Here is a 12,625-nt window from a genome sequence, read left to right on the forward strand (position 1 = left end):
CTGCGCATGGGCACGTAGCCGAATAGAGGGAATGGCATCATGGTGGGAGAAAACAGACGTCACGTATTACTATATGAATGCGCGGTTTACGTATGGACTCTCGTGGGCCGGAGTATAAAAGTTTGATAATAAGTAGATTCACTCTAGTATCAAAACTAACAGCTCACTATTGAGAATAGTGAACGACAATTTGCTATGTCGTGCGTGTGTAAGATAGAAACAACACACGCTGGTGTAGCGTCCTCTTAAGGGTCCGTATTATAATAGTAAAACCAGGGACGGATGCAGGGAGGGCCTAGAGGCCCAGGCCCCCCAGACATATTTTAGACATATTTTTTTATAATTCTACAGATCCTAAAACTTACTATATTACTATATTTCAAATCACATAATATATGTCTGATAATATAATATATTATTATACGTAATATCTACTATTTATTAAGAATAAAGGATAATAATTTATTATAATTGTATTTGTGTTGTAAAAAAATTGTTGGCCCCCCCCCCCCCAGATCTTTGCTCTGGATCCGTGCCTGAGTAAAACTAATATTAAACCACGGAATTCGACTGGTAAAATCAGTTGGTTGAGCGTAACTGAGGTTTAAACTATGATTGTAAAACTAAGTGGCTAAGTCGGTTATAATAAATAAAGTATATAATAATTACTATTTAATTTATAGTTATTATTCAATATTAGATAGGAAAATTGATAAAATATTTACTTTTGTCATACTTAATAAAAACTTGAAAAACATCGTTCGGGTGTATAGCAGTTGATACAGGCAAAGTACAAAATATTTTCAAGATTTCATGAATATTTGGATAAAACTCTTTATCACAAACATCTAAAGCATGTAACCCAGAGGTGAATACAATTTTTTCAGTCACTAAAAATAAACCCATGCCCTATGGTAAATCTACAGTCTTCATGGTAATTTTGTTTTATTTGCCGACTATTTATCGAGTTTATTATAAACACTCATGCATGAAAAATAATTCGCAGAAAATTCAAAAATATAGTATACCATACCACCATAAAGATATATATTTTTATTTTCCGATATTTATGCCACGAACGACTAGTGGCGTATAGTATATCAAAGCGGACAAATTACCACGGCTAGAACATTTAGAAAACAGATATACCTACTTAAAACATAAAAGTAGTATCATATTGAGAAATATAGAAAATAAGTAAACTTAACTTTACAAAAAAAGGTCTATCTCCCATATCCCCCCCCTGTAAATACGCCACTATATATATGTATCATGTATGATATCGTCTCAATAACTACTCGACCGATTTTGATTAACGTTTCATCGATTGTTCTTAGAGATATATGGAAAATTTGGAGTAGTTTGAACTTTGAACCACGTTCGAAAATATACCAAGTGCAAATTATACAATCTTGGTCGAATTAGTTCAAAAAGCAAAGTACACTGTTGCCGATTTGCTCATGTACTGAAATGTACAGGGTACACTACTAGAACCGAGCAGTGGCGTGACGAAGTACTTTATTTGAGGCACGTGCCTCAGCTTAAAGGGTGGTGGGTGTCCTGGAGACTATAGGGGCATTTCACATATAGTAAATAATTTATTAAGTACACACTAAGACTAAGCTGATCATTCTACTCAGTTACCATTTACGTAAATACGTAATTATTTATATATAATAGTGTCTATAATAATTACTAATATAAATTATTGTGCCTCATAAGTTAATGAAGTTCGCCACGCCACTGGAACCGAGATACACCGATATAGTTCCTATATTATGTTTGTTAATTTTTCCCAGCCGAAGTTTTGGTTGTACATTAGATATATATTATATAGTATATTGTATATTTCCATTATCGTAAATCATAATCTTTTATTATATGCAATTTCTGCATTTGCTAATTTACAAACTTTGATGACTGTATTTTTTACTTGGTATCTAATCTAACATAATTGTTTCACAATAAAAATGTTTATCAATTTTTAATAACCATAATATACTATGTAGTAATCATTACTAAATACTAATTAACCGATATTCAAGTAAAACATTACTGTGAAGATTATGATCATTGATGTCACTATATTATCGGTAATTTTTGCACTTGTTTGGTTTTTATCTTTTACATAAACATTATGATTAAGAAACAAAGGTAATAATTTATAATTTTACCTATAATAAGTCTTCTTTTATCGTATTTTTCTGCGTGATGAATCGAACGGTTGGTTATGCATATTTACGAAATAGTACAAAGTTTTTTTTATCTAATTTTTTTTTTAAAAAAACTACCCATCGTTGTTGTATATTTCTTAAACTGAAAAAAAAGATCTCACTTCTCGAAAATAATAAATTATAATACATTATACATATTATATCTCGTTGTTCCCTCGCATAATATTAGTAATAATACGTCTTGTTTGCGGTATTTTTTTTATACTTTTATAATTACGTATTAGATCTTTATTTTTTCGTCGTAATACTTCTCATCGTCGCGTTTAGTGATCCTTTTTTTTTTTTCGTTCGCGTCCAAGCGGGTACGGTCCGGCCGAATTCGCCATGCCCGTAGACATCGGCCTCAGAGTTCGTTAAATGATAATGGAAAAAAACCCGTTATGTTTCGAAAAACCATTATTATTATTATTACGCTTCATCGTCGTAGGTATATTATGTATTATTATTGTTACATACGATCACACGAGTTGATCGCCACGGCCCCCGACGGACACACAATATACGTACCTATATGCGTATTTATAATCGTCGTCCATCGCCATACGCTATCGGCACAATGGGAAGGTTTCTGCGCTGGACAATGCGCCGCCGATTTCCCGGACGCGCGCCGCAGTATAGGTATTAGGTACTCATAATATTATAGTCAGTCACCTCAGAGATAAACTCTCGTGACCGGAATCTCCGACGGCCAGCTTTGCTGCAGTCGAATGCATATTATTATTATTATTGTTATTTTTGTTATTGTTGTTATTATTATGATACAAAGTGTTCCATCGCCGCGGTGCCCGGAGTGTATATTATATACCTGCAGGCTGCAGATATTATACAGAGCAATTACTTTTTATCGTGAATCAGCTAGAATAACTCGTAGAAAAATGTAAAATAGTACCCATGACTTCGTTTGATAAAAATTACTTGTTTAAGATATTGCCCGATGATTTGCGATGGAAGAATCGCTCTGTGGCCTGTGCATATATGCGCACGTATTAATTGTGTAGCTACCTTATATCGCATATCACCTACAGTTTATTACGTGCCATTAATTTCTGTAATTTATTTTAAAATGTGCCCGGAATTATATTATTATATGTAATTTGTATACAACGTAGTCCACAAACAAACCGTTATTATATTTTTATTAAATATTATATTGGACGGCGCGTATTCGATTTCCGTAACCGTTAATTAATATACCATCAAATAATATCGTTTTCCCGCTGAAGTCTCTTCTGCACCGTTATCACACTAGTAGGTATAATATAATAATATAACCTATTTACTACGCAAACTAATGCTCCTGTACAGATATTATTAAATGTATTGGGCGCAAATAAATTTTTTTCTACTTTATTATGTGCGTGACACGGCGTTAACAGAGTTTTAAAATGTAGATATCTTGTACCTACGTACCACGTATGTATTATATAGTTGTTTGATATAAAATAATTAAAAACATAAAATTGGTATCCAGAAGAAAGTACATTTGTAGTTTCTGTATTTGTATATAAATTGTAAATAATATATAGATGCCTATATTATATATTGGACCTACCTATAAATATTTTTTTTAAATGTTAAAACATGTAGTCATTCATTATGTTCGAATAATATTAAACCGGAAACTATAATAATATAGTGGCACCATCGTAATAACCGGTATTGAATATGTGGCAAATATGTAATAGTCACGCTAATAAAATATTTGATAAGAAATTTTTTTCAACATATCCGATCACAAAAGCAGTTAAAATTGAATGTAATTATATAAGTAAAAACGAAGAGTACCTATATAGGCAGTAGGCACATTATGGTAATATTTTTGTGAAATTCTACTTTTACTTAAGTAAATACTAAACTTTGTAGAAATTACTTATGAGTTATGAGTAATAACTTAACTACTAACTTATAAGTTATAACAGTTATAATAGCAGATTGTAGAATTACGTGATGATTTTAATGATATAAATATAGGTAATGTAGTATTATTAAAAGTTTAAATACTACATAAATTAGGGATATGCAAATGTTGTGCCACGTACAACCTTATTTGACTATTTGAATTTATCTCTAAGTAAATGTATTTATTTTGTAGCCGATAGTATTTAATAATTTCAAAATTAATTATAACTTATATAATATGCCAAATATTTATTTTTACTGTATATTAAAAAATGTCAACATTTAACATTACATAATGCATAATGTTTGCAGTCGTCATTTTTTATTTTTTTTATAGCAACAATAAAGTTATTCAATTTTTAAAAATCTTTGTTGCTATCTAATGGCCTAATATTATAACAATAATATGTCGTTGGTATTCATTTTAGATATCAATTACTCATCTAAATCATAACTTATTTCTTTACACGTTTCTGTTATATCCAGTCTCGCTACTGCTTCTTACAATACTTTCCATTTGAGTTACACATGCAATGCACAATTCTGAGGACTGAGATTGCATTCGCCCACGTCCAATTGTAACCATTTATTGTGCCGAATTATATTTGATACTCTTAATCGATGGAGACATATTATACACGTATTGGGCTAAATTGTACGATTCTGTTACGTCTTCCTTTTGGTTGTAGGTTTCTATTTGAATTTTCGATAGATTTATTCCTAATGGTTAAAAAATAAAAATGGGCTTTAAATATACATTTTAGTTTTTGTTCAACCCTGCTGTAATTAAATAACAGATTGTGTACAATTAAATCATACAATTAAATGATAATAGAATTTGCTTCATTTAGTGCGAGCATATTAAGGATAATTATTGTATCCACAATAAATTTGTGCGGACCGTTTCCGAACCATCTCCGTTTATATATAATTATTATTAACACACTCGTTTGCATTAATTAATCAAAAAAATAACTGATGTTGGTGAGTCATGTGTGGCAATATGCCCAGTCACAGTTACAGTGGTAGACATCGAATAAGCATAGACGCAGTGGTAAAACATATATCTTCTTTGTAGACGAAAAAAACAAATAGAATCAGTTCTAAAAGTACCATTTTGTCTCCTATTACAAATCCTAATTTCCGTTCTGTTCAAAAATATTTTCACATCTCATCAATAATTTCATTATTGAACCTTAAATTGTTTTATACATGTAAATGTAATCTATGTGTTGTGTATGTGGAAAAAAAACTTCTCCAGTGTTTTTGTATCCGACATGTTTTCCCAATATCATTTTACTCTTATAGCGATCTATATTCAAGTTTACGGCAATTGATGGTAAATACATTTGTTTACTATTTCATTTTTCTTATATTCATTACTTTTTATATACAAATTACTCAAATGTATGTCAATTTTTAACCTAAAGAGGTACTATTAATATTATTATTAGTCATTTTTAAATTACTGTTAATAAATTAAGCATATTTTGTCATGTCCACACCTTCGCGTTTTTACATTTAGTTAAAATAATTTAATAAAATAAATTGAACTATAAATAAACTATTACATTTATATATATTTAAGCTGATTCATCATTAATGTATTGTTATTACGTTTTTGAACCGTTAAAATATATTATAATACATTTTGTTTAAGACCGTTTTTCCTCTTATTTTAAAGTGAACTATGATCATATAGATAAACTGTATTATATCGTTATTTGAATAACAAACGAAAATAAATCCAAGCTAATCAAAATATTTTATGTGATTCCATATTATAGACTATAGTAGGTATCTACTAGGTATACCTAAGTAGGTAGGTATTGAATTTAAAAAAACACAATAATTAGACGTAACTAGATGTAATTAAATAATTTCAATAAATTTTTATTCTGTAAATTAATTGTATGTTGAACCTGAATAAAAGCACTATTAAGATGATCGTGACACAAACACAATTTACCATTAATTGCAGTTAGCAACTATTTAGTGTGCCAATTTATTATAATATGTATGTAACTTAAAGTAATTTGATTTTTTTGTTTTTCTATGTTCATCTACATACTATAAATGTGTCAATTATTTTATTAATATTAGTTCTCCTTAGTCCTTAGTATAATAATTTGTATAACAAACTAACCAGCGTCCAGTCATAAAATCTTAAATGAGAAGGACTGTTTTTCTTAAGTGCGTACTTGTGAGACAACAGCACTGATATAATTTTTAATTATTTATTACTCGTCGTTGTTTATCCATTAACAAAAAAACAAAGGATAAAAAGTGAAAATTCTTATGGTTTTTTCTCACCACACTTCTGTATGGATTAAACTGTGTATAGTATATAAAATGCCACCCTTCTATTTTTTTTTTCAAGTAGAGTCGTGATGCCACACGTGTTTTGAGTTTTAATCATATGCGTACCTACATACAAAGAGCCCACAGATGTTATTGTAGACACGTGCCTAGACGATACAGGATACCGGTGTCGGCGCTTTTACTTCCTGTAACCGTATCTATATATCCTTTTTATTCCTGTGGACCACCCTATTCTTACGAGATTTTCACTATGCTCAGAAAGATAAAATACGGGAATATTGTTTGTAGTTTGTACATATACATTATATTTGTTGTAGATTTTTGTCCGTGGGATATTAATAAATTTACCTATCAACCCAGTTTTAGTTACAAAATACAAATGTATATTGTTTAAAATCCTTTGTGTATGCGAGTTTGTAAATGTAAATTATAAAAAATATATATACTATTTTTGCTATTGGTACTTTTTTACCTAGTTGATTGTTTTTAAAAAGTTAAGACAGAATGTTTTAAATAAAATAAAATATTTATTCTTTTATTTTAAAATTAAATCTTTTTTATGTAGCTATCGATTTTTGAAATATATATATATATTATATAGTACACATTCTTTGAATAATTTTAGTAAAAATATATTAAGTTATAAGTGTTATAACTTAATTATAACTAGGTATACTAGGTATTATAAAAGTATTTATGTCTGATGTCCCTAATAAAAATATTAGGTCATTATAAACCATTAGTTGCCTTATAATAATAAGGTACTTAATTGTATACCAATTTATACATAAATTATATAGCATTATATTATTATACATTTAATTTCACACTTTTACAACATGCATATATTAGAATAAAATTGTTTCTAGTATATGCATGGTATGACGTGTGTGTTATTGTTATATATTATATTATATTAATTTTTAGTTTACCCTCCACACTGTCCACGGTAGTGGCCATTGGAAGTGATTATTTGTTACACACTTATGACCTAATTGGTTATATATCAATGTATTATAAGTATAATATTTTAAGCCATGTATATTGAAATAGCCTTTAGTATCAACTATTAACAGCTAACTTCCTACTCTGACCTTTTCGTTCTATATGTACGAAAATATCCAGTTGAATTTATCCTCGACAATTTGTTTGTTGCTGTGTGCAACTTTATCCTTTGACCTTTAACAAACACGCTATACTATTATTTCCACTTACGAACATTGCGTATAGTGTGTCATGTATGGTAGACCAGCCGACGTCAATGTATTTTATATAATATAATATATACTACGGTACTTATATAATACATTATTACATTAATGTATCAATGGTCATTGTGGTTATGTTTTCTTATTGTTATACCTACTCGGAAACGTACTAATCTTCCCTTTTAAGGTAATTAATAACATGTGTTTTTTTTTTAATTTACGAAATATTAGCGACTTACAACTATATTTACTTGATATACGTATGTTACAAAAATATCACGTACAAATCATTAAAAGTAAGTTATAAAATGGTTTCTCTACAATCGAACCTGAGAAATCCAGAAATTGAATTTTTTACATACGCTATTCGTTTTTTTTTATTCGTTTTCAACCTATTAAAACTCGTATGATGTTACCGTGATTATGTTTGTTTATGGTGACATAAAAACGTTATTTAAAAATTGACTTGACACAAATCTTTAGATACGCAGTTTTTTTTATCGTCTATTTAAACTATAACCGTGCGATGTATTTGGGATACGTCGTATGAGTTATGACTATAGAAACTTTCCGTAGCCCGGAACACATAATATATAGAGGTGATTGGTGAATGAAATATTATGTTTCGTTATCGATGTGCAGCGTTGATTGTTGCTCCATTTATTTTGTTAGGTTCATTGCACGCGTTCATTTATTTTTTTTCTACATACATAATTTGTGTGATTTATTTTTATTTCTTCGAGCAGGACTATGAATTGGAACAAAAAATGGAATTTGAGATGAAAATGCGTGAAGGCACGACACGACTCCTTGCCGCCTGCAAACATCAAACGCAATCGTTGCAAGCCGCCAAGAGCTTGTTGACGTCTAACGAAAGGATGACCGCTTACATCGCCGAATTGCACCGGAAGAGCCGAGAACCCCCACAGTGAGATTTGACAAATCATATATTATTATAACATCGACGAGGCAATCGTATACAACCGAACGGTTTACTGTATTTTTTTTTTTACTATAGGATTGGATGGAACGGTGGAAAGGCTCGGGTGTCGCTTTCGGACTTACGACTCCCACTGATGTGGAGGGACACGGACCATTTCAAGAATAAAGGTGACTACCGACGATTTGCAGTGTTCTGTTTGGCTAAAATCGGTACGCAACTGTACGATACTAGCCTCATGTTCCCGGTTGACAGATCCATGACCGACGTTACGTTTAACGACGTATTGCTCTTGTAAGTCACGCGTTTTTAAAGTCTCGCAAAAATGTACACTTTTTTATTTTCATTTTTTAACCATTGCAGTGAAAACGTCGGGCCTGATTTCAAACTCGACTTGGAAGTATACGCCCATGTACTGCGCGACGACTTTTCGATTGCGAGCACGCCGAGGAAAATTAAGAACACGCTACACAGTTCCATAAGCCGCACGGTTGGTAAAAAGTTGGCTGCCACATTGAGAGACGAACTGAATAGTGGTAAAATGTAAGTTTTGAACATTTAACATGTACATTTTGTACACGAGTTTTGTTTTTTAATCAGTAATCTATATTGCATTATAACCCATTTTCAGTGGACCTAGTTTTGAACTAATGGCATCAGCCAAACTGACTTTAGAAGAAGTGGATGACAGAGTACATACGCATGATATGAAAATTGAATGCACTCGTAAGTAAAACAAAACAACATAATAAAGTTTGCTGACAATATATTATATAATATTTTTAATGACTAATAATGATTTTATGATTTTACACCAGAAGAAAACCGTAATAATCAGTTACCTCTGTTTGGTCATTTTTGCTGTCGGTTGGCTGCACAACCCCAGTGTACATCGTCCCCGGTGTATTCAGGGTATGTACGGCCACGAGATGAATCTTCTTCCTCATGGGCCAACCTCCAAGCATTTGAACTGTCTATATGGTCAACAGAAGAAGAAGCAAAATCTCAACCACCCCAGAAAACATTTCGTGTTGATAGGGTATAATACGTTAATCAATGTGATCGAATTAAAAGTAATTGTTGGGTAAAAAGTCAAAAACCTCTATGAATGACCAACGAATAAAGTATATAAAGATTACACCCATAATTTAAAATTGATAAATTTAATTAATTATACATTAATTACATTAGCCAATACCAAAGCAGAGATTTGCACCTAAATTATTTATTTTTGTTTTTGGTGTTTACACACACTGAAATAAAAAAATTTAATAAACCTTCTGGTGCTCATAACATTTATTACATTTTGGTTGGTATAGGTAAAGTATTCCATGCTAATGCAAAAAATTTTGTCAGTTTTAAATCAGATATTTATCTATTTAATTATTGATTGAAAGTATGGACTGGTACTTTATATTATCCTTTTATATATTAATTATCGGTTTATCATAGATTTTTTTTTCCCAACAATAAATGACAAGTGTATACTGATACTACAATATAAATATTTTATTTCGTCTAGAATACAGTAATTCGAGCGCTGAAGATCAATAATGAAATTGAAATATCCAACGAATCTGAAAAGCGAACAGTATCGTTTATATTTTCAGTAGAAAATGGTGAGGAGAAAGGCAACTGGCTAAAATATTTAGTTCAGCATACCAAAGAACATTACAAGTAAGGTGTATTCAGACAGCGACAAGATGATCTTTAAATTAAATGTATTTTTTTTCTTAGATGGAAAAAAGCAGCTGAAAATGTCATGGAAGTACAGTTGTTAGAAACTAACAGGCATTCATTTGTTAAACCAGAGCGACAAGGATCACTTTATGATGAAACTCCACTTTTTGGTAAACTTACTCATCAATTAATGTTAATATAATTTCTGTTTATTACTTTTTGCAAATAAGTTAGGCGTTTTTTTTTTTTTTAACTTGTTAACCTAATTTATATAGAAAAATGTAAGTTAAGTTTAAAGTTAAAAGTTACTAGTTAATTAGAAAATAAAAGTAACTTAACTCATATAAAATTATAATTATAACTTTTTAAAAGCTAACAAATTACGTAGTAATTTAAAATAGGTCTTGAAGTTTTAAATAAATGTATGTATTAAAATGTATTAATTGCTGTAAGTACTTATATACTTCAATACTTAAATCAATGACGAAATATAACAAAATAATTAAATTATTTTCATGTTTTTGTTTTTGTTTACCTAACTGTACACAACAAGGCATTCAATTTATAGTAGCCAAATTTATTATCTGTATATAATTAATTACTTATACACGTAATATCAAATATTATTAAATTCAGCTGTAATTCTACGAATAAATAAAAATATAATAATCAATTAGTATACAAATATATAATTATTGAGTATACAAACGTATATTGGATAATTATATTTTTCTTTTTCTCAATGACTTGGTTACCCCTATAACTTTTCTGTTTATAATATATGATAATTTATATTCAGTGAATATGCAATATTATAAATTATTATTTATTAGTTTATCACTTATAATCTTTGATATTTTCGATTATTGTTATTTTGTTTTATAAAATTAATTTTTACAAAATAGGATATATTATTTTAAATCTGTGCTTTTAAGAAAAAAATTAACTTAACGTGATAATACAAGTTATTAACTTACAATTTATTTCATAACATGGAAATATTTAACTCCTTAACTTAGAAGTTACCTCTTAAAAAAAAGTAACTCATTATGTAACTTAAATGTAATTTATAACTTGTTAATGCTCAGCATTGACTTATTGTCATCTATAAATATATAAATATAGGTAGGTATTGAAATATTTAAATTTATGTAGTATAAATGTTTGTATTAATATTTATAATTTAAAACCTTCATGATATTTTCAGTACCTACTTGGCTACTTATAAATGTATTAATTCATTTGATTTAAAATATACCAAATATATTAAATTTATCTTATACACATTAAAACCTCTAAATAGTGGAATTTGATTACATCAAATAAAATAATCTGTTTGCTATACCATAACTATACATTTCATGATAAACATAATTATTCAACACATTATAAACACGTTTATTATTCTTAAATTATTAAAAGTAAAAGTAATAGTATTCAATATTTTTTGTTTAGAATCTTTTGACAAGAGCAGTCACGATAAGAACAGGCCTACTGTAATGGATATGTTTTCCAATGGAGGCCAAGTCTCTACTACCAGTCTTAGTTCATGTTCATCCACTGGTTCTATGTCTCATAATCTACGCTCAAACTCATCCTCATCATCATCATCGACTGTGAGCAGTAGTGGAACCCAACGACGATCACATTGGCCGTTTTCTAGGAAAACGTGATTAGCACACTATGTTTCTATTTCTTAATTATGATGTACATACTGGAGTGGGCTACACCTTTTAAGATTCCTAGTTTTATACCCTTATTTACCATTTTTGTACCTGCTTAATGTTAAATTTTAAAAGTGCTTACATAATTGTATTATTATTATTCATTTTATCTCTTTGTACCTATTCCTATGTGTACCATTTCATTGATTTTCCATTTTATTTTTATAGCATATTTTAATTTGAAGTATAGCCCTCTCTTATCAATGTGTCTTAAAGACTTAACAAATAGTATTAATCTTAACTGTATAAAATGAATACTTATTATTATTATTAGAATTATAAAAGAAAATTTTTTTCGTATTATTTATTATTATCATTGTTTAATAATCTGAGAATCATTATATTTCAAATGTGTCCCATTCATCATTATAATATATCTTATTTTTCGTGCTAAGTTAATTCTAAAGCTTTTATGTTAAATTCAAATATAATTTGAAAGTAGTAGTTTAATTTAATGCAATAATAATAATAATGAGTAATGGCCATGTTTTTGTACTGACTGATCATTAAATCATGTCAAGTATGTATAATTTAGTAGTGCATATTTGTTAAGGCTATACATTCTTACATCTTGTGTATACATACAAGGACATTAAACATATTTATATTTACATACAA

The 12,625-nt window shown here is 29.3% G+C and overlaps 1 protein-coding gene across 6 annotated transcripts in view; it reads left to right on the top strand.

The window, feature by feature from the left end:
- LOC100161658 (rhotekin) overlaps positions 1-12,625 on the top strand; it is a 39,556-nt gene extending 26,931 nt beyond the window's left edge. For 4 of the 6 annotated variants that reach the window (XM_003247548.4, XM_029487399.1, XM_001943953.5 and 1 more), the window contains 8 exons: positions 8,410-8,591; positions 8,682-8,897; positions 8,967-9,146; positions 9,235-9,329; positions 9,422-9,642; positions 10,126-10,280; positions 10,341-10,453; positions 11,739-12,625. In XM_003247548.4, the coding sequence (XP_003247596.1) occupies positions 8,410-8,591; positions 8,682-8,897; positions 8,967-9,146; positions 9,235-9,329; positions 9,422-9,642; positions 10,126-10,280; positions 10,341-10,453; positions 11,739-11,956 (1,380 nt within the window). In that variant the 3' untranslated portion in view covers positions 11,957-12,625. The remainder of the gene's footprint in view (positions 1-8,409; positions 8,592-8,681; positions 8,898-8,966; positions 9,147-9,234; positions 9,330-9,421; positions 9,643-10,125; positions 10,281-10,340; positions 10,454-11,738) is intronic. The other 2 variants (XM_008189337.3, XM_008189336.3) reach the window with 1 other exon arrangement.

The sequence above is a fragment of the Acyrthosiphon pisum genome, chromosome A1, assembly GCF_005508785.2.
Source record: "Acyrthosiphon pisum isolate AL4f chromosome A1, pea_aphid_22Mar2018_4r6ur, whole genome shotgun sequence".
NCBI classification, from domain to species: domain Eukaryota; kingdom Metazoa; phylum Arthropoda; class Insecta; order Hemiptera; family Aphididae; genus Acyrthosiphon; species Acyrthosiphon pisum.